This window comes from Sipha flava, unplaced genomic scaffold (genome assembly GCF_003268045.1).
Source record: "Sipha flava isolate LNK unplaced genomic scaffold, YSA_version1 86_pilon_pilon, whole genome shotgun sequence".
Classification (NCBI taxonomy): Eukaryota; Metazoa; Arthropoda; class Insecta; order Hemiptera; family Aphididae; genus Sipha; species Sipha flava.
The window spans coordinates 1,062,550-1,087,417 of NW_020273628.1; the positions used below are offsets into that span (position 1 = coordinate 1,062,550).

Below are 24,868 nucleotides of genomic sequence, written 5' to 3' on the forward strand. Positions count from 1 at the left end.
TTCGAACACGTCTCGTTCGGAACTCGTATATCAATGTTTCTCTACCCACGATAACTATGTGATTTACATACAATCCGTCCAACAACCACCCGCCCCTGTTTAACTTGATGCCCGGGCTTCATTTAGACCAGTGTTTCTCGATCTTTTTCAAACTGCCGTCCCCCATAAGAAGCAAAACGTTTTTCAACGCCATCCACCCTTCACTTCATTAAAATAATAATAAAAACAGTGTACATGAAATGTTTATGATTGAATAATAAATAATATAGATATAAATGTAAATGTAATAACAATAAAATGCGATATTAATTTAAATGTTTTGAAATGTATTGATCAGTGAAATGCTTGGTGATTCAAAGCCAATTTTTTTACATTTATTTCAAAATTTGTGAAACGAAGCCGTAAGTCTCCTCTTTTGATGATGTCTAGTCGATTTCTTTTTTTCATTATTAGATAATAACGCACTACCTCTGATATATGTAGTTTATATTTCATAATCACGAATTTATTTTGGAAATCGATAAAAAGAAAACAATTGCAGATAAATCTTGGTACGTTGCATTGAACGGAAAAAAAGTTCACCGCCCCCTAATCGTCCAAAACGAGCTGACCACCCCCCAATCGCCCGAAATGAGCTCACCGTCTCTCGGTACTGTTTCACTGCCCACTGGGGGGCGATATCGCCCCCGTTGAGAAGCACTGATTTAGACCTATATTCGGCATGCCACTGATTACTGTTGTTGTTGTGTTTACCACTACTGTTGTTCCGTACCGGACCAGCAGCGGTGGGACACTTCCAAACAATAGAACCGTGTAACACCGATTTATTATCGTGTACGAATATTTTAATTACGTTGACGATAAACCGCGACGTTTTTCTTTTACCGTTTTTCGCGGTGGCTCCCTCACAATAATTACTATACCGCATGTGTTCGCGCGTAAACTTTTGCGAAGGCACGTGCTCGAAGTGAACAAAAAAAAAAAAAAAAAAATGTTAATAATTAATCGTTCGTCGCGTTCCGACGTTTAATCTTTGGTAAACGAGTCTGTACATTTACCTGTACGTTTTTCAACCATTGATCGTTAATAGTACGTCACACGATGCACCAGGACCACCACGTATGCACGTAGTGGCGCCAAAGTCGTTCTGAAGTTCTACGAAAACATACGCAACTTGAACGCTCTCGTCGTAAAATCAACAACGATTCGTTCAAATATTATTTTTATTTTTATTTTTCGGAGTTACCGACCTTTTCGGATATCGTATTAGTTAGATTTTCTTTTGAGATGTATGCTCGAAATCCGATACGGTATATCACGGACATTTATCTCTAGACCTATTTTACCTTGTATATTTTCTTTAAGCACGTGCTTCGATAGATCGTGTAGTTGGCTATTTCTCATAGTGCATTCGGGTCTACGAGTTTTTGTAATTATTAGAGATTATTTTTAGTCCCACGATCGAAATGTACCACTCTTGTAATACGGAAACACGATCGTTGAGAAATGTTTGATGATTCAGCGGCACAACGACATTTCTGGACCGTCGAGTCTTCTCCGCGATGTACCTGTTAACGTCTAAGTTCCAGCTCCACGTGACAAAACAAGTAAATCGTAATTAATTCATTATTCCGATTTTCTATAGTACTAGAGAAAAAACATGACAGTTTAATATCTCGAATATTTTTCGGAATACCTCACTCGCTTCCTCAATCCTTTTTACTCTATCGTCAACGATTGTTCCCAGCTTCCATCTATAAATACACCCAAATATTTGTATTTTTGAACTTTTTCTGTTTTTCGATTACAAAGCTAACATTATAGCATTTAACATGCGTGGTATGACATAAATCTGGAAGATCCATTGCGTGCCTGTCTTTATATATATATATATATATATATATATTGTGTACTCAAATGGAAAGTGTAAATCTCTAGTCATCGTGATCTTCACTTGGTGTACACTATACTACACTTCAAAATATGCAATAATTAATTATTATTATAAAAAATTATTGTCACTGGTTAAAGTCCAGCAAATAATCGGAGGGTCATATAAAATTTGAAAGGTATAACAAAGGTTCTTTCCTCGCACAACGGTTCAATCAGAACGAAAATATTTTTTTAAAATGTATTGGTTGGTATATAAATAACAAACTTATAAAAATAATTTTAACATAGTTCCCTGTAAACGTTGACCACTTATCATGTTGAATTCTTTTATTTTTTTGTGAATTTTATCTCGTTATATATTATTAAATTAATATATTTTTTTTCTGAAATAGATTTTAACGTGCTTCCGAGATTTCTTCACAATAAATTAATAAAATCTAACCATACATTTATCTTTTTTTTTTTTTACTATTTAAATTTCTACCTATATATTATAAAATTAAAATCCTATGGATTCCGGTTTCTGAATATTGGTTATTAGTTGGCGATTTAATCATTATTATCGTTAATACAACGCTCCGGCCGAATAAATACGAAAAACGTCGTAACTGCTTAGCGTGTGCCTTTGATATTTCACACCAAATACTAATTAATATTAAAAAACAATAGCAAGATCATTAGCTAACGAGAAGAATACCATGGGGATATTATGGGAACGTTAAAGCGTATAGATTACGAGCGTCGAATCGTTTGACGAAACGCGTAAAATTATACTGATTATGTGCTAAATGTCTGTGTACCCGGTACTATACAATTGCCATTGCAGACGCAATAAAATTTATGTTAACATACGTAGCATACGTGAACTGTAATATAGTGTAATACTTGAACATATCCCAGAACATTATTCGGTTGTTTATAATAAATTAAAAAATTAAAAAATTAAAAAAAAAAATTAGTAAAAAATTAAATTTTAAATTTCTTTTAAAAGTAAACACCCCCATTGACACGAGTCGGTACAACTGTCAACGTTCCCAAAACAAAGTTTTCATTGTTTTTTATGTGCATGTGTGTATAGGTCACATTGAGAATGAATAAAAAACAATGAAAAACTTACAAATTCGGTATCTTTTATTGGTTTACAGCAGCAGTTATGACATACGTAAAATTATGATATACTGCAACTATAAACGATCTGACTTCGAATTCGATACCTAATCACAATTCATGTTATTATTTGCGCCAAATTTATACGAAAAACATTGATTTCCGATATACTTTTTATACTACATCGTATAGTATTAGTTTTATAAAACTTCTATAAGCATTGGTTTTATAATACTAATAACATGATTATGATTGTAATAATTATTACATATTAATATGATTTAATGAAAAAAAAAATAACTTCCCCTCTACTATATAATTTAATATTCCGATCATCAATGACAATGTAACGATTGTTTACGACTGTATTTTAATATGAGTCGATGGTTCTTTGTGTTTACGGACATGTTGAAATCACGTTAAAAAATAATATTACTGGAAAATACTTTAAATGTAATATGCTGCAATCAATCATATTAATTTACGTAATTATAATAAAAAAAAAAAATTATAATTGAAAAATTATTACTTTTTGGTTTAATAATTCAATCGCTAACTAACAGAATGCTATCTTCTATAATGATTGTTTTTTTAGATAACTATTATAATGCGTATAAAATGTCCGGTTAATAATACTCGAGTTGGTTGAGCTTTAGAGATTACGAAAACTATCAACAATAAATTACAAAAGCTTCCAGTAGAAACGTATTTTTATATAATTATCTCAGATATACGATATTTAAACGCGACTGTAGAACACGAAATTAATTTTCTCTCTAGAAAAATAGTTTCAGGGTACATTATGAAGAAACTTACTTGGAAAATCTCCAATTTGGTTTTCAGACTAATGAGATATAGCTTATGGGTTTCAAGTAACGCCGTGGCATACACTGAAATCATTGCCGAATCGGAAAAAAATACTTATAAGGTCGTGGCGAAATATTTCTATAAATAATTTCTTACAAATATTTATAGAATATTTCGAAAATTATAGCCGTTTATTTCGATTTCAATTTTATACCGTTCAAATACTTTTTCCAGCATGTGGCATGTAATATATATTCGGCTCGAGAAAGCAACAGTAGAGGAAGGAGGAAGAGGAAAGATTCCAATCAAAATAAATACTAGAGTTTGGTAAATCATTGCGAGCCGAACGAGAGCAGGACATTATTTTAGACCCTGGCTCGAATTTATGGATTATTTTCTTCGGGGAAGCAATGTTATCAAAATATATATAGATATATAACAATATATGTACGTATTATATTTACCTAAGGTATCAGCTGAAAGTCAACAACAGACAATAGCGTTGTTGTAAAATATTTGTGAATCCGGAATAAATAAGCACAATTTTCAAATGGGTTAAAGAGATAAAGCATAATGTTATTAGTCGACACAGAATAGTGCAACACTTACGAACATCAACCTTTGTGTAATATTATATTTTATACTGTTTGCGCGAAACACCATAATTGCCTTAGGGTTTTGGCGTTTGACAGTATATTATTTAACGGAATGGTGTTCTTATGAATCACACCATATAATACTCCTGGAAGATTAAATCTTATGACCCGTCGTATGACGTTATTGATCCCAGCTTTTACTTACTGCTAGGTTTAGAAATTTAGAAGATGACAAAAATAAAATTTCGATTGTATTGATTCTTATTCGATTTTCTGCGCTCAATGTTGTAGTTAACCAGCTGAAATCTCAGATGTATGATTAATGAAAAATATCACTACGTCGTCAAACGTGGCACTAACGACTGGGCGTGACAATATATATTATCATTACAACCTCCCGAGGGTGCCAGAAAGCGTTTAACTGCCTTGATGTTTTATTTATCGTCCAGCAAAACTCGTTGTTTAGAGCAACTACATTTAAAACACCAGATCTACATCGGTCTCTCGTTCGAAAGTTTAAAATATTATATCGAATTATATCAAATTATTGTACGAACGATTTTCCTATCTTATATTATCTATGCGATAACTATATGAATAATGAGATCAAAAAGTATAGGTACTTTTTTTTGATCAATTTTCTTTGTAACAATTTACAATAGTTGTGAAACTCAGGAAAGCACATACAGTGTTTTCCGTACGAGTAAAAAGTATCAATGCCCTCTTACCACAGAGACAAAATTGCACTATAAACCATATTACACGTTTTAACTTGATTAATGTACGTACTATGTACAATATAAAATTAGGCACATAAGATAAAATCAATTTTATAAACAATCTAAGAGAGGCAAATTAATATTGATAAACACCAATTACAAATCGATGGATATAAAATGTAACGATTCCCAACTACCTAACTTAATAGATCAGTTTTATTTATAATACAATGTACATATTATAAATTTATAAATAATACCGATCTATGAAGTTAGATAGTTGGAAATCGCAACATTTTATATCCATCGATTTGTGTTATGTAGTTAATCAATTTTAATTTGCCTCTCTTGGATTGTTTATAAAATTGATTTTATCTTACGTTCCTAATTTTCATTACGAAGTAATTTAATTTAATTTAATTTTTTTAATTGATTGCGAAACTCTATCCGATATACATCAATATTAGTGTCAGTCTCGTGTGATTTTCTGATAACACGTACACGCCAGCTTACTGTGCATTAATGTTATGTGAAAACTCGTGATTTCGTATCAGTAGATACAAATGTCAAACCTATCTAAAGTTTAAGTTTATGTAAGGCCATGGTAATTTATTATTGTTTAGATATTTCTTTGGTCGTCTATATTGATCAAAATACTTGTAATAATGTATTTGATAAGAAAAAAAGGTAAGTTCAAACGGAACACACCCAAGCCCCCGAGTAGTAATTCAAAATCCCGTACTACTCTAATAAATTAACCTTCGCCTAAAATTTAAATGCATTTAGCACCTGTATTAATTTACATTTTTTGACATTAAAAATGTATCCGTACATCATAGTTGGGTCAAATTTTTATTACAAGTCTAGCCCGTGCTTCTACAAAAAATACAAAATTATAACATGAATAACTGTTTAAATGGTTCGTAAAATTTCCGTACGGTTTAAACAAGGGTTTGTAACAGAATCAACTGTTTGACTCGATGACTTAAATTCATATTGACGAACCATGATGACGCTCGCTGTGGTATAATTTTACACGAAATTATTAATATCAAATAGTTTAATCTAAAAGCCTAACAGATTTAAATATATATATATATATATATATATATATATATATATTAACCATTGAGTGTAGATCAAATTGGATTAAAATATCTTTATATACAGAACTATATTTTTACAAGATATTATTGATATTGGAATCATGATTATGTGATTATTGTAATACATTATGCTTAGGTACAAATATTTATTCTTCTTGTTCAAACTTCCGAGATGGATATTAATCGAACTATCATTGTACATCACTAATTTGAACTTCATAAAAATCGATAAGAGAATAACTATTTGTAATTTGTTCTTCCTCGTAGCAATTGTGTAATATATTTATATAATATCACTAAAGTAGTATTATACACGGCCGTAGATGTCGCGACAAAATGGTTGATTAAACACCATTCTAAATAAAAAAAAAAAACCGGTTCATCTTTGATATATTCGATATTAATAATTTTATTCTTAAGTCCAAGCTTATCCAAAGAAGTACATTCACCAACCACAAGTACTGCTTCTCAAAATTTGCGTCATAAAGAAATGAGTCATTTTGCGTTCACATACTTTAAATTACATTTCAGGATTATTATTATTTCATACTGTAAATTATCGAGTTATAGTATTAGTTATAAACACTTAAATTTTAGCTTGTAACTAATTCAACTATCTAAATATAACATCTCATTTACGATTTACAGTCTTAACGTAAAATTTATTTGAATTGCATAATATGTATTATTATTATTATTATTATTATTATACCATTTGTCTGTAAACATTACAGAAAACCAAGTTCTACGCAGAATAATTTTTAAAATCCATTAGTGTTACATTTAATTTGAATTCAACGATTTATTGTTGCATTCAAACTTAATTACTGTGTAAACTATGTCTCACTTAGAGCATTTATTTTATTACGATTATTATTTCAATTTATTAGAATACAAATAACTATTGATTATTTCTACCTATTTTGCAATCTTACCAAAAATTAATATGTTTATATTTTGTTATATTTATATTACTATAATTCTTCACAACAATATCCCAGGGAAAAACCGAGTAAAAATGAAAGCAATTTATTCGCTTAACTTCTATATGATGTAATTCCATTTTTATGAAGACGTTATTTCCTTTTATAATAATATTCGGATTTCGCATACATATTATTATTATTAAGGACGATATTTTATTATTATATCATATATCATGTTATCTATATTATAGATAAAATATTATAGTTTAGACCAAAAGGCATAGAATATAACAAAAAATAAAAAAGTAAAAGTTGAAGTAGGTATTTGTATTATATGTACCTTTCTATTTTTTTCTATCTTAATTTTCTATATTCACAAATGAAATTAAAAAAGTGCAAATATATTCTGCATAGTTATAGAACAATTAAATTTATTGACTAATTACAATTTAATTACATTAAACTAATTTTTTTTTAATGTATAATTATATTATACGTATCGATATTTATTGTAGATTTTTTTCAATTTTTTAAATATCGAAAGAAAATTTCATGAATCATAAAACAATAAAGCATTACATCAAAGAGAAATATTACCAAGATTGAAAACTATAAATACAGTTTAATTTACAAATCGAATCGTATTAATGGAAATCATACTGTTGTGTCATTAACTTGTAAAAAGACGTAATTATTTTGTATAGATTGTTGAAAAAATAATTACGATGATAATTAATAGTTGTCCAAATACTTACAAACTAAAAATGATAACATCAACTATAGTAAAAACGGTAAAGTTATCGAAACAACACGGAAATTTCACAGAGTATAAAATTTTAACACGTTGTGTTTTCACATGCGCGCAATACTTATAATGAAAACGTTTAATTTTGTTTCTCTATTCTCACGGAAAAAAAATCGTTAGGAATTAGAATTGAATTGGAAAATATTTATTTGGCATTGTGATTTACTTTACGTGTTGCAAATGAATTATACAGGATAAGTGTGCTTTTCCTGTTCGAACAGTTTTTAATCCCCAGGAGTGCCCGGCGAGCACATCCACACATTAACTAACTGCTAACTACTGCAGATGCGAACGAGCGCGTGACAAAAAACTACGAGTTTTTATTACCTAAGTGATCATATATAATGATCGTTAGCCGATAGAGAAAGTAATGTGGGAAGGTACCGTGTGACATTTACGCGTGCAAACTAGTTTTAACGTATTAACGCTGTAATACACAGACCGCCGGTACATCTCTGACCTCGGCGTTGCGCACAGATGTCGGACAGATGTCGGCGAAAATATTTCGTATACTTTAATAATGTTTTCGCCAACAACGGTAGGGGTCGAAATTGGATAAGATAATGTAGCAGTAAAAGAAGCTTTTTCGGGAGCCCTCTCGGCGTGCCCGTCCATGACTATCACCCGGCAACGTTTCTAATTTCTATTGTGCGCGCGCGCGCTGTAAATGCGTCGTTTCAGACGAGACGATTAGTTTCGTATTCATTACCTTGACACGTTTCAGTTGAAAACAGTGACACCGGTGTAACACGAGGCATTCGTAACGTGAAAAATGTAAATTAAACTGCAAGGGATGAAAAATAAATGACGATGGCGGTGGTGTAGCGCATATCTCGCGGAATGTTTTATAGCTGAAGTTCGCGACCTCGGGAGCGTAGGAATTCAAAACGAGCCGAAATATGCCGTTGTTAAAGCGACCGGACGAGAGTGCGGGGGAAGACGGAAGACATGGGAATGCGTATGAAACGTGCTACGTGAAACTTCCAATAAACGTTGAGCTTTTGTGTCCTGTTGTCGTGTGTAGAATATGTTTTCCACGTATTTAATTACTGTTCAAAAGAATGAAAAAAATGAAAATAAAAAAACGCCTTAAACGCAGCACAAAAAACTCACGTATTCATAACGTTATCTATTCGTATTGTTATGTCGTCGATTTACGCCTGCAAATACGGAATTCATTTGTTAATATTAAAGTAAACCAATCAAATTATTGATTATTGGTTTTTTTTGTATAATATGAAATAACATTGAAATTGCTGTAAAACGTTAATATAATTTTTTAGTGTTTAAACAAATCATCGCAATTTTCGATCATTATGTTCGGAACAAAAATCAAATCATATTTTTGACTGAACACGGTTTGGATACATTTATTCGTAGATTTAAATTATACTATTTAAACTCAATACGTATTTATTTTTAGCAAGAACTGGAAGAATGTTCAGTTTCACGTCTGGTTAAAATGGGTCATTATTATTTATATATGGAATCCCAAAAACTGAAAACAATTAATAGCAACACAATGGCCCTACGATAAATCTAACGTTACACGGACAACATAATTCTGCACAATCGAAAATCGATCTCAAAATTTAAATTTCTTGGGTTATTTTGCCCAACCACGTAACGAATTTTTCCACAATAATATGCACGTACAATGTACAACATTACGTGCACAAACGTAACGCAAAAAAAAAACTAGTTTTGAAAAATGTCATCGAAAGTATGCATCTTTCACCGTTCGTCGTTCGTCGGATAGAAGAACATTCATGTTACACACATTAGTACGTAACCATCATAATCGAGTTTACTCAAGAGTGCCTAAAAAGCGAACCTCGTGCCGTGAATGTTGCAGATTAAGCTATAAGCAATAATAATATATTTTATTATTATATTATTATATACATATGTAGAATTTCGATTTATTCTTTCGAAAATCACCGATGATGGATGGTTTACCGTAGTGGGCTGCATCTGAATAGGGTCTCAAATTTAAAATTACTACACTAGTTGGATTCCGAAATATTTTAGGTACTGCACTAGTTGGGTCCAGAATTATTTTAGGTATACACTAGTTCTTGAATATTTTTTGGTAAGTACTACATTATACTAACATTTTCCTTCCCATTTTAACAGACTTAAGACTGTCTATGATCTATTTAGACTACAGGACCACATTTTTTTAAAATTCAATAATTTATATAATATTTTTATATAATAGTATTGGAAAACTAGTATAGCGTAATAAAAGTATTATAATAATTAAAAATATTATACCATAATATTAATACAATTTTATTAAATTTAAAAGTAATTAAAAATTACCTATTTATATAATATTATTATTGGGATATTCGTAATAAAAAAATATTTAAAATGTATTTTTATACTTGATTTTTAACATTTTTGATATTTTTCATTTACATAAATGGCTATAATTATATTATATAATATGTGTTTTTATACTTGATTTATAACATTTTTAATACTTTAATTTTAATAATTTATATTTTAATTGAAATGAAACTAAAAACAAAAAAAAATTATAAAAAACATTTTTAACCATACCTGTGGTCTAAATAGACTAAATAGATCATAGAAAGTCCTAAGTCTGTTAAAAGGGAAGGAAAATGTTAGTATAATGTAGTACCTATAAAAATCCGGGACCCAACTAGTACACTACCTGCGATTAGCCCCTAGCACTCGGATTAGCACTCGGGACCCAACTCGTATGCTCCGCCGTAGTGATGCACAACAGTCAGTATATGGTGTATCCTCACAATGCAGTGAGCGTACACATAGGGTGTACAGAGTACATCAAAATTATTAGGATATGCAATTAACATTATTATGCAATAGACGTGCAATTGTTTTATTATGTATACAAACATACGTATTCATTGGATTGCACGAATGAACGTGTTTAATGTATTTGTACTGCAGTGTAACGGCACCTACTTTGTGTACGCGTGCAAATTGTACGAATTAGCTAAATTTATTACATTTTTCCCCAACTGGTAATCTCGTAAAATATATACACGTACGGGTATGACAGCACCGTGGATTTTATTTCATGGTTTTCTTTTATCTAGGGACGCACACGAGTTATTGACCCGAGTTTCGCTAATATTCCAGATTTTTATCGTTTCGAAACACAAACAAAAAAATATTTTACTTGCATTCGACCCCATTAAATATATATTTAATTTACTTGTTCCAGCTAATCTATATAAAAATAAAAAATAAAAAAACAAGAATGGAATTTTTAATTTTTACTGTGGAAAAATGTTACCGCGTTTTATACGTTTTTAATTTCTTTCGATAGTGCAATGGAATCTCAATAATTCGAAAATAGATAGGTTAACGTTTGTTTGAAGTCAAACGCAAAACCCTTTTGAATGTTTCACACTTTTAATTCATTTTGAAATTCTTGATAATTTAAATTGTTCTTTCTTCTCCGGAATGTTATGTTGCTGAAATTATATTTCGACATTAAAATATACATTTAGGACATCAAACGTAATATTATTTTAGCACTCTTATAGTCGACCAAGACATCTTCCGCTCGTTTATTGCTTGCGTTTAAAATTTGAAATAACAATCACCAAAGTTTAGGCAGAATTGTGTTCAGAACCCTTTTTTATGAAACAAAATAACGGTACGAGAAAGCGCAGGTACGAAAAAGTGAGACAATATGGTTGATGATGCCAATCAGTTACCAGATCGCCTTTTAAATCGGACTCCAACACGTTGCCGGTGAAAATATTGTTCACCGGAAAACTTGCGCTCCGGTAATCGCAGACGAATCAGTCAAGTCTCGGTTTCGACGGTGCATCCATGTACTGCGGTACAATTCGTCTGCGCGACAGTCACACATCAGTAGTGCAATGTAATGCTTACGTACACATGCAACTGTTTCAACGCACATATTTTTGTACGAAACGAGCGTGAAATGAACGATGTACGCGTGGAGAGCAATGGAGAGAACGCGTATTTCAACGAGCATTTGAAATATGTACGATAAATAAGCAAATTTTTCGCGTAAACGTCCCAGCACTTAGTCTAACCATTCGAATGAACGCGTTATTCGTGTTTTGAAAAACGGCCGTAAGATATTCCACCGGCGTTGTACGATTATGTATAATATTTCATTACTCGTGTGCACCGTTCGTTCGTTTGCAGGGTGGCCGAAAATGCAGTTCCTCTTTTTTTACAACGCGTTTACCGAAATGCTATGAAAACGTGAATTAATCTACTTCGATTTTATTAATATTCATATCAACCGGATTCATCGACGTGATCAATAACTTATCGATAACAATCGTCACGGTAAGATTTTTATTATTGTCGTCAAACACAGGGGTCGGCGACCATTTTGTAAGAAAGATCCGTTTTTTTTTTAAAAAAAAAAAAATTTCATAACCGTGATGTCCAAAGAACCGCTCTGAGAAATTGTTTGTACATAAAGAAAACATTTTTGACGTCTATGCTACACCCCGAGTCTAACTTTACCGCGTCATGCGTGGCTGTCGATCCGTTTCGTCCTTTTCGACGATTTTAAACACAATAACGATGACACGTCCTAAAAACTCCATAAGTGCATGATAAACAGGCAAATCTTTACCGCTACTTGCACATAAATCACAACGTCTCCTACTCCAGAAACATTTTTTTTTTCACGCTATACTGGTCCTCTGACAAGTGCAGTCCTTGTTGATACACACACTCGAGACAAAGTGTTGGTGGGCGTGTGTGTGGTTATCGGTGTTCGTAAACTTATGCCATCAACACACTGGTGCTGTGTGTACGCGTAATCTGAAAATTGTTACTTTTGTCGCGTGCGCCCGCACGTATACAATGTATACAATACAAGAGCCGTTTAGGTGATTAAACTTTAATCTTTAGAAAACACGGTGAGTTTAATAACATTAATAGACACGTCCTCGACATAAGGGTCGTATTGGCATGGGGGTGGGAGCGAAAAAAAATGGCAAGTTTGCACAAAAGCTCGTTTTTCATATACACGCTCGGACACGCTAAGGCTGCTGTCGCCGGGCGACGCGGTGTCTGCAGTTGAATGACGACGGTAGTAAAAATATTTAAGCCCATCGTTCACTCGACTGATTAAATAAACCTTTTTAATGTGCTAAACAAAAATAAAAAAATCTTTATTTTTTTTAATCCTAAATTGCTATATAACTTGCAAGTGTGTGCAGTATACTCTACACCGTCCCGACCTTCGCCATAAAAACTATTACGGTAGTATATACGTATTCAACTATCCCGCTGACCACAATAATTATGTTCGTCCCCGCAGTTCGACTTTTGGTAATGATACACGCGCATGTGGAATGATTTCCCCAACAATTTTAAAATCCTGGATTATAAAGATTACTAATATTAGCTCGATGAAAAAAAACACCGTTGCTCACCAAACAAAAAAAACTGTTTTCTTTTTGTATTATATCGTGTTATTCGGTTTCGTCCGTTTCATATTTTTTACATAGTGCTAAAATAACGTGAAATCTATTTATAAATTTATTTTATACGAATTTTCTATAATGTTGATTTTGTTTTGATCATATTCGTGGGCGAATAAAATATGGAAAAGTGTATTTCTAAAAGGATACCGGTTCATTTCATTTTTTTTTTTTTAATATTTTTTTTAAATTTTTTTTTATGTAATATAATTAATTAATTTATAAAAACTTATTAATTGACATTATTGGTTGAATTACATTTTCCTTAGGTATTGTAATGAAATTTCCAAACATAATTTTTAAGGAAATTTGTTGTAAGTTAAGTCGTATTTTTATTTTATAATAAATTCAATTTTAAATTATATATCTCTAAATGAAAGTAACAGTTGACAGTCGATTTGTAATTCAAATATATTATTTACATTAAATAATATCTGTTAAACTTTAAAACGTTAAAATAACGATAGAAATTCAATTATAATTTATTCATATTTATAAAGTTTAAATTTAAAATTGGTAATTATTCAACCAAGATGTTTTTTCAATATAATATTTTTCAAATACTTGAATTAATTCCAGTATGGTAATATTTAAATATTTAGCAAGAAAATTATCAATTTATATTTAAATATTGCAACAATTGTATAACATGCACTATTTTCATAACCTGATTTTCATAAGCCGGTCAGTTTATCAATCACGTTTAAGAAATTTAATGACATTAAATATATTTAATGCATACATAATAATATGAAGTTGATATTATATTAAATTATTATGGTCACTCAATTTGTTAATCTTGATAGTAACTTGTAATACTTAACAGAGAATTTATCAAATATAAATATTTGTTTTTTTTTATTATTATTCACATTGGACTCTAAAAGGGTAGATTTGTTTACATTTACTTTTATAATTATATTTACATTAATAATTGTATTTTACTTACGAACAATAAACAATATAAATATGTTTGGTAATTCTGATTTTATATTTTAAAACAATATATTCGAAAAATCGAATGGTTTTGATTGTTTGGAAATTTCTAAAATAATAACTGATAAAATAATAAAACAAAAATCACCGTCTGTAATAAAATTAATTACGTTAATAAACTCTAGTAAAATATGCCACGACATAACGTCGACTTTTTGACAGTTGGCCATTTGTCAATGCGAGTTCCGATCTGTGCATTGACAAACGCGAAGGCGCGCAACGTTTTACGTCATATAAATGACACACTATCCGTTCGACAATACGTGCGCGACGCCTTGCCGTTTACAACAGATATAGTTAAAACAAAATCGAACCGGGGGATGGAAGGGTGTGGAAATGATATAAATATAACAGGTAATGTACATGAATATCTCATCTAGATGGGACCGACTCGTGTTTATTTTTTTATCGCCACATCTGTACGCGGGCACAAAAAGGTATTATATACACGCAATATAAATATACGCAAATACAGCACTAAAGTTTTAAAGGAAGCGGGGAGAAAACATATATATTGTATACGCTACATACCGTTTCCGAAAAGGACATTTGAATAGAGGAGCTAATATCTAACTGCGGCTGTGTGAGCACATGAAAATTTAATATTATTTCCTCTTTCGTTGATACACCGAAACACGGTGTCTTATGCATACAACTATACGACGTACTGTACTGGTAGTACTTCTGTTAAACGCGTTTATAGATAGATATTTCTTGTTAACATTATTTTTTTTATTTACAGCGACAACTGTATTTCATTGTTATTATCATTATTATTATTATTATTATTATTATTATTGTCTGAAGAAACATTTGACAGAATTCGCAACGATCAGAGAGCACGCACGATACATATCGCGCGTGTGTGCCTATACAGCGGCAACGTACCGCAAAAATAGAACGCATTGAGTTAATCTTGGAATCGCCTCCTATCTATTTCTAGGTTAAGTGGCGTATATATAAAAAAGTGATATAGCTACGGCGGCATTGGTAGCAGTTGCCGAGACGTACGGGCGATGCCAAGCGGTCTTTTTGAATTCGTTATAATATTGTGTAACACACGTACACCCGTATGTATATTTATCCGAACGATACTGGTAGATGAATATATATAATTATATAAATAAATAGCGTATATCGCATTGGTGTTCACGTGTACGGCACCGTCGCCCGCGGAAAGGAGGGCGAAAGAGAAATTAAATCTTCAGGTGTCCGCTGGTACGCCTACGGGTGGCCGCCACCGTTTGCTACATCGGCGATAACCTTTCAACAGATATGCTAATGGACGGTAAACGCCAAGAACCAACGAAGACGCGACCGTTGCCAACATTTCTAGTAGGACGCCATGTTCAACACGCGCCCTTACACACTATCGTAATAATAATAATAATTGCAAAGGCGCCTCCAGAAATTTTGTCAGCGGGGTGCATTGTGCACAGTACCTATGTACTCTGATTTCCAATAATGATTGAACGGTTGAGGTTTAACATGTGGGAATATTTTTTCAAAGCGTATAGTAATACGAAGCAATTTTAGTTTTCCTACGACAGCTACACAGAAGAGTGGGCTACTAGAAAATCCGATATTGATAATATCGGTAGCATCTGTTCTTTCTTTTTTTTTAATTTATAATTTTTATTTTTGTATTTTTAAAAACCCGTAGGGTACAAACTAGGGTTCCTAGCATCTCCATCGCGGTACTCATGAATAATTGTAAATTTTACGTGCGTTCACGTTTTTTTTTTTTTTTTTTTGAATTTTATTTATACACGCAAGTGTGCAAACGTAACCTACTACTACTGCATGTTATATTGTACTATATTATTATTATACGAATCGTTGTACGCGTACATAATACATAATTCTTAAGTCCAAGTGCGTGTGCGTGAAACGAAAGTCGATTAACCTCGGAAAGCACTGTAATCGTTATTATTATAACCTTTTTTTTTTTTAATTTCTAATTTTTTTTAATTAAATTTTCGACCAAGTCCCCGCACTACGATGTAGTGCGGCCGTGGTCCTGTGAGGTCTATGTCCATGGGTCTTGAACGTATACGACAAACAGTGAACTTAACAGTAGTACCGAGTACCGAGTTGTTATTATACAATTTATATATTTATGTAATGTCTTATTATTTTTCTACTCATTATATATGTTATTCCGATGAGGAATATTTTTTCTAGAGATTATATACGCTTCATCGAATGTTCTCCAACGAAATACCATCTATATCGCCTCGACGTATATAGTTTGAGGTGAATTCAGTACCGTAGTGACCAAATATTGCACCCTAGGGTATTTTTATGTATTTACAATTATTAGGCATTATTTTCAACAACTGCTTCAATTGATGTAAAGGACGTAACATTTTTTTTTACATAAAATCTACGACATTTACCATTGTAGTTTTTAACGTGAAATGCAAATTTTTCATTTTTGCGCACTCCTGGGAATAGCACCCGGGATGTAGATACTTCTCGCTTTCCTCTTGCTATGGCCCTGTGCACAATATTATCTATATTTATGTCATACATATAGAAATTTGTTGTTGTGTGTTAAATCGTTTATTATTTTATTGTTTGAAAAAAATACTTCAAACGATAATTTATACAACGGTATACGGACGAAAGAAATAATAATATATAAATAGCTTTAAGAGACGAATTTTAGCGCATTGCGGTCGGGCCCCGACTGCACGGAATCGCCGAAAACCCCGGGCAAAACCGACTCTTTTCGAGTGCACGCGCACACGAATCGGCTCCCGGCGTCTCCTCCCAGACTCCCCTTTCTCACTCTCTCTCCTCTTTCTCTCCCACCACCTCCTGTTGCCAGCCAACCCCGCAGTCGTATTGATCACCTCACCCTCACATCCTTTCCACCCGATCATCAACCCTCCTGACCGCCACCTGAAATACCTACATACACACACACACACATTTATATACATATTTGAACGCATGAGACCGTTATAGACACCGGTTCGAGAAACGACAACGGCACGTGTTGTCGAACCATCCCGGCGACAGTTTTCGATCGAACCCACCCCAGCGCACCATTGAAAACGAATACAAGGCCCGTTCGCGTACGGTACGTTTCACCCGCCGTCGGGGCGGTCCGTTTTTCCGAGCTCTACTCGTTCAGAGAATCGCGGTCTCAGCCCCGCGTGCACGAACGCGTAACAATAATACAACGTTCGTACGGAAATAATTATAATAACGGTACGAACGTAACGATAATAGAACTGGTATGATAATTTATTTATCTTCCTCATCGCGTCACCGTCTTGAAAACCTTAACGTGCTAAGACCATCGGCAAGTCTTCGGGACAATGGACTCACGCGAGTGGCATCGCTCTAACACAACAGCGCGAGAAGAATATTTTTTTTTTAAAAAAAACGGCTGTTTTATCGGACTACCTCGGTTAATAGTACTAACGCAGTACCAAGACAAAAGCAAAACCATTGTTCATCGTCTTCGGCGTAACTTATTCACGTCGATATCGTAATTTTTTATTTGCACACGGCCTGACTGTTACATCTATTCTTTTATTTCTTATTCAGTTTTTTTTTTCAATCTTAATATTAGTCGACTGCAAATTTTTTTATTAAAACTGATGTAAATATTATGACAAATTTGCATTTTATTTAGATAATATATTCGTTGAACATTTTAGTTACATCGTAATTTCAATTAAACATCTACTTTTAACTAGATAATTTAACGTTCAGTATTAAGTGCCAAATGTAGTTTTTTATGGACAATCCTATAAAAATATCATTCGTAAATACAACATAGGTACCTGAAAATAAATTATTTTGATATGTTTGTAGTTATAAAAAATACACATGTCAAATTCGATGGCAATAATTATTATGAATCGTTTCTATAAATACTAACTTAAATTTAATGGTACTATATTACAAAAATAATTTTTTCTTTGAAAAAATATTTTTATTCAAAAAAGAATGAATAAAAATTAATTTTATAAATATCGTGTACAACAAGTACATTTAATTAATTAAAATTAAATTAAAATAATAAAATAACAATTTAAATAGACATTTTAAATAATAATAAAAAAAAAAAAAACTAGAATATTGTTGAATTACTAATCTATATATTATAAGATTAATAGACGAGATAAAAAGTTAAATAAAGTTTCTTTGGACTCAATCCAAACCACACAATTTATCTTAAATATTTAACAAAACTACAACGTTATAGCTAGTGATTAGTGAACATTAATATTCGGTCAATAGTCGATAATAATTCATTTGAGTTTAGATGTTTCTCATGCTAAATGATGATTAGTTGTAAGGGTAAATTAAGAGCTATAGAGTTTCAAACAACGAATACTTTGTTGATAAGATGTTGTTCGGTCCTGTTACATATCAACCATAAGACGTAGTTGGTAACACTACCTCGTGTCCTGGCGAGGACGAGTTGGCAACGCGTATAGTGATCGTATACGTTTTCTCCTTCTTCGCCGCCAACACAGGAGTGTAAAAACACAATCTAAACTGCGTTTTATTTTATTCACTTACTTTTTCGTGGGTCTGTGTGTTTTGTGGTTGTATTCCGGATGTACGTGCGCCTTCGTCGCCATTTTTCTATCGCCTTCGTTTTTTTGAACAAGTAATACGTGCGCCTTCGTCGCCGTTAGTGAAGTGCGCCTTCGTCGCCCTTTTTGGTTTATAATACGACGCCTCCGTCGTCGTATACTCAATACGTGCGCCTTCGTCGCCGTTAGTTTAAATGCGCCTTCGTCGTCTTTTTGTATTATAATACGACGCCTTCGTCGTCGTATACGCAATACGTGCGCCTTCGTCGCCGTACAAGTGATACATACGCCTTCGTCGTGTTAATAAGTGAACTACACTTGGTGAAACTTAGTTTTAGTGTGGACGTGGATAATTTCGGATACCAGTCATCGTGGCGCCGTTTGGAGACAGGTCAACCTTTTAATTATCTTATGAAACCAAATATATTTGTCCTGTGCGCCCATTGGGGACATTTATTTTATATTTATTTTATACATTATACGTTGCTTCTCCCCCCTTTGCCTTTAGTTAATAAGCTTATTCAATGATTATTTAATTTAATATAATAAGATTTTGTATTTGATTTACCAATAGCTGATCATTTTATTATATCCCTCCTCCTTCATCCTTTAATTTTCCATCTATACGTGTGGCAATCGACCGGATTCTGCCGTGGCGATAAGCTCTCGTAATATACACCTGCGAGAATTTCGCGCGCACAGATGTGTTTAGCTAGAAACGTCTAAAACAATGAAGTAATCACTATAATATTTTCATTTTGAAAAATGATTAAAGGTAAATCATTTTTTGTCATATAACAACAATGGTTGATGCATTAAAATACAAAAGAATTTAAAAAAATAGTTTCAATTATTTTTTTGGGGTAAAATTAATTTCTTATTTGAATGCATGATCATCTTTTTACTTCTTATATTTTGATTAAATATTATTTTTTATTTTTTTTTTTCCATAAATTATTATAACATATCGTACTTAAGCTAGTTCTTGTGTACAAGATATAGAATACCACTTATTATTTTTTTTTTGAAAAAATACTTTTTTCTATTATCAGTATTTAGAAAATTACATTATAATACAATATATATTATAACACGCAAGCTAAAATATAATATGAATTATACTTAAGACTCCAAGTCTATTTCATTTAAAGTTTCAAACTTAATACTAAAATTGCTGTAGGCAAAGTCATCGAAAGGAAAAGCCAATTAATTATAAGGACATAAGGATAACTTATTGTTCGTATAAGTTTCTAATTTTGCTTCATCTTAAGACTTGATATTATACTTCACGTGAAAACAAAACCTATGTACCATATCCTTGTACTACAATAATACAATACGAGTATAACAACAAAAGCGCTCAAATGTTTTGCATAATGTGAGTAAAATAAATGTAGGTAATACATAAATCTTAATAGTCACAAATGACATATTAATTATTATATAGTAATACCATTAGAAAACTATAATGCTTCAACTTCACGGTTTTAATATGTTTTATTTAAATATATATATATATTAAGTTTAATCTCAATCATACATTTAAATAACCGTTAATTAATTAATTATTATGTTGAATGTCTTTTCATATTATTTTATTTATTTTTAAATTGTATTTTGGATAAATATAATTTATTTTGTATTTATACATTTTTAAATTAAAATGTACATTTTATACTAATAACACAATTCTATTATAAAAGCCATTAATGATATAATGATACAAAGAATAGTCATTTTTATTATATATATATGGTACAAATTAAGGGTCGAAGAATTATTATGAACTTTCATATTAGTCTTTTAATTGGTACCTACCTAAAGTTTAATGTTTAATCATCATGTGTTTTTGATCTTGTAATATATTATTAGTCATTGTTATGCGTTAATTTATACATAATTACTATACGGCTGTTGTACTGCTTTGTACTTATTTATTCATTTATATTAATAGTGTACTTGTCGTGTTTATTGAGCGTCAATATGAATTAATTAAAAATAAAAATAAAGTAATTTAATTTTAATAAATGAATATACTGTACCACCTTTATATTAAAAACAATATCACACCCCTCGTATAAAAGTTGATAGAACATTAAAAAAAAAAAAAGGTGCAAAAAAAATTTTAAACTAAATTCATGAATAATAATGAATATTTTATATCAGGCACACAACTCCGATGTACATATTGTCTACATACTATTTCCCGGATGAACAATTACACGAATCATTTTGGCTTTTATTTATTCTCCTCTAATTATTATTTCACCCTCTATGTTCCCACGAGATATTCATAAATGCTTCTTGTTTGCACTGTTAAGATTTAATTGATGTACCCACTATACTACATTGGTTGATTTACATACATTTTCATATGCAAAATAATCACAGATAATTTAAAGCATAATTCAATGGATATTTTTATGGTCATTGGTTTTTTATTTTTACAAACGTTATTTCATTCTCATCATACAAGAAAACCTAATATTATACAACCATAGATACGAAGCTATAAACATAATATATTAGAGTTCATTAAAGTTTATATGGAATATCTTATAATTTTTGTATTTTTAAGATTAAAAAAAAATGAATGTATTAAAAAAATATATTTTGATTAATTTACATAATAGACGTTTCTAAAATAACCAGTGGCGGATTTAACGGTCGTTTAGTCGGCAAATGCCAACGGTGCCCCTTCCTAAATTGTTTACTGAGGCCCAAAAAAATTGTAATTAATTTTTTTTAAATTTTACCACAAAAAAAAATTATAATACAAACTGTAATATGGTTTACAAGCAACTTTGTAAAACAGGGCTAAGAATGTTGGTGATACATTTTTTACGAGGCTCCTCTTTTGGATTTGCCGACTTCATTTGAATCCTTAAATCCGCCACTGAACATAACGTATAAATAATATAAGTTACTATTCAAATGATTAAATTATATCATGCGTTAACTTAGTTATGATTCCAAAATACTAAAAGATATAATATAAAATATGAAGACTTTTAAACTTGTGATTAATAAATGAATATTATATTTTCAACGGCTTTTAAATTAAAATTATTTACTTTCACAATTTTGAAAATCAAAATAAAATAAATCGTGAAAATTGATGGATGAAGGGTGCTATTAAAAGTATAATTATCTGTATAACCATGTAAGTATTGAATTTATCTTAAAGACAAAAAAAAATACCCTATGTATTGAAAATAAAAATAAAAATACCGTAACAATAACCGTATCAATAAGTATTTACTATAAATAATATTATTGTTTTTAATCCTTGAAATCAAAAAGTAAGTTTTTAGAAATTGAAATATTCAAATATAATAATAAAACATAAAAATATAAGACCGGAGCGTATTATAAAACAATTAAACAATAGTAAGTATGGAAAGATTATTTAGAATTATAATTAAAAGTTTTTCCAAAGTGTGTTGTCAACGATTTTGAGGCAATAAATATTTTGTTATATCCTGTTAGGTAATAACCAAATTTTATTTGATTTTTTTATTATCATCGATTAATGTACTTCGCATTTTTATAACTAAGGAATATGTGTTAAATAAAATGTATTATTGTTTCGTTTTTATATGTTATTTTACTGTATTCTAGTTAGTTTGTAATATAAACTATTAGTAATTATATTCGTTTAAAAAATTAATAGTTGCTGAAATCGGAATACAGTCATGTTGGAGAATTAATTTTATACGACTTATAAATTAATAGATATTTTTATATTATACTAGATTGAATATCAGGCAATAATATCAAGTTTTTTTAATCATTGAAGTTTAAGCAAAAAAAAAAAAATCTACATTTTTACCGAAAACTCTCAATCATTGAAATCATAGAGTATTTATTTTCAATTCTATTTGATGTACAATGTAAATTATATTAATCTTTAATAAATTATGATAAAATTAATTTTTAAATTATATACTTTCGTGATTTTTTAATAGATTTATTTCCACTGTTAATGATGAATAATATGTAATTCATACTTTAACGAGCATATATATATAAGCTTTTTCTTATAATTTTATTGATTTTCAAATATTGTTAAAGTTGTAAATACGACAGTCGCAATACGGGTTATAATATCAATAATTATACACAAATGTTGCTTATATTGTTAAACAATACATAGTTATACGCATTAATATGTATATACATATATCGTTATCATCAAAGAAGTCAACGTAACAAAATGGTGTCGAAACCATACAACGTATTAAATATAAACAAATAAATCTTTTCAGATGTTTATATTTTTTCAAACTCCAACCTAATCGTATAAAGGGTTCTCGAGAGGAATGAAAAATACACGTGTTAGAGACCCGCGTAATTGCATTTTTAGATATTATAACGAAACAAATTTCGGGTGTATCATGCGAAATTCCTGCAATTTTTTACAAATGAATTATTTATTATTTTGCACAGCTCATCGTGTAAAAGTAGAGAATTTATTATATTGTACACGCCTATCGCACCCGTGCGATCACGTGCATTTGAGTTTGTTACTTTATAAATTTATTATTTGCGTGTGTCTATATTTAGGGCGTGTACGAGCGGATGTGATGATAGTAAAACGTAAATCATCGGTCCATTAATGGTGTCCTTAACACATTATATGCTAGTACTACACGACCAGTCTCGAAAGGGTGGAGGGTATAGAATATATAGATACAGAGATAGGTAGTGAGAGAGGGGAGTATAGTGAGAGAGAAAGAGGTAAAAATAGTGGATATAATGGGGTAAAGTATATATATAAAGATAGAAAGTGAGGAAGGGAGTGAGAAAGATAGAGGGAGGGAAAGAGAAAGAGAGAGAGAGAGAGAGAGAGAGGTTATAAAAGCCGTTAATTTTATGTTGTATTGTTATCGCTTACCTGTCGATAGGAGCCAATAATGCTGTGGCGGCGTCCTGTACGTGCCGTTGCGCCGATCTCCGGTCCCTGTGCACCATACCCATCAGCTTCATCCAACCGCCACCATGGCTGCCCATGCCACCCGAGTGCCACATGATCGCAGCCAGCCCTATGGCCAAAAACCATACGACCCTAAAAACAAATAACGGCGAGACGATTATAAAACAATGTAATACAATACAAACGGGTTTTCTCCACGTTTACAGAATATAAACAATATTTAGGATTTACAAGTTATGACAAGGAGAACTACAACTGTACAGGTTGGTATATGTTATTGGAATATTAAATAAGTAAAGATATTTCAATATAGCCAGAATAATTGTATATATATATTTGAAAATAAAATTATATTTTTATTTGGAGATGATTTAAATAAATGTATTGGTTTGATTCATAGTGTTAATCTGAACATTTTTTATTCATATATACATCACAAATAAAAAAGTGCTTAAAATTAATTTATATTTATTGTATCAGTAAAGTTTGATGGTTGACGACGATTTTTTAGAAAAAAATAAAAATCAAACCATTTATTTTCTGTAATTTTTCATTATTAAAACTTTTCATCATTTGTATGACCTAGGTCCATATTATTTTTTTTATTATTAAATAGGTAGTATGTAAGTACAAAAAAGGTTTAATAGCTTTTTTATGTATTGCAACTATAGGTTATAATTAGCTATTCAAGTTTTTTCTTAGTAAGTTTTCGTACATTATTATACGTTATGCTATGCTAATTAATTTTGTCTGCTTAAGGTTTAATAACGACTTTGAGTTTGAAATACATATTTATCTATAAGTCTGATCAACGATAAATAATTTTTAATTTAAATTTATTTTCTTATGAATTTGTAAATTATTAAGGTAAATAGTAATATGCGCTCATATTATATGCTTTTTGTTTAGTAATTCTCTTCATAAATTGAAAAAAT

The 24,868-nt window shown here is 31.0% G+C and overlaps 1 protein-coding gene across 6 annotated transcripts in view; it reads right to left on the reverse strand.

Annotated features, from left to right (window-relative positions):
• The window catches only part of LOC112693404 (potassium voltage-gated channel protein Shaker), a 169,012-nt gene that overhangs the window by 134,319 nt on the left and 9,825 nt on the right, over positions 1 to 24,868 (reverse strand). For all 6 annotated transcript variants that reach the window (XR_003149472.1, XM_025568448.1, XM_025568447.1 and 3 more), the window contains exon 2: positions 23,895 to 24,065. Coding sequence is in view for 5 of the 6 variants with exons in the window: in XM_025568448.1 (XP_025424233.1) it covers positions 23,895 to 24,028 (134 nt within the window). In the remaining variant the exon portion in view is untranslated. The remainder of the gene's footprint in view (positions 1 to 23,894; positions 24,066 to 24,868) is intronic.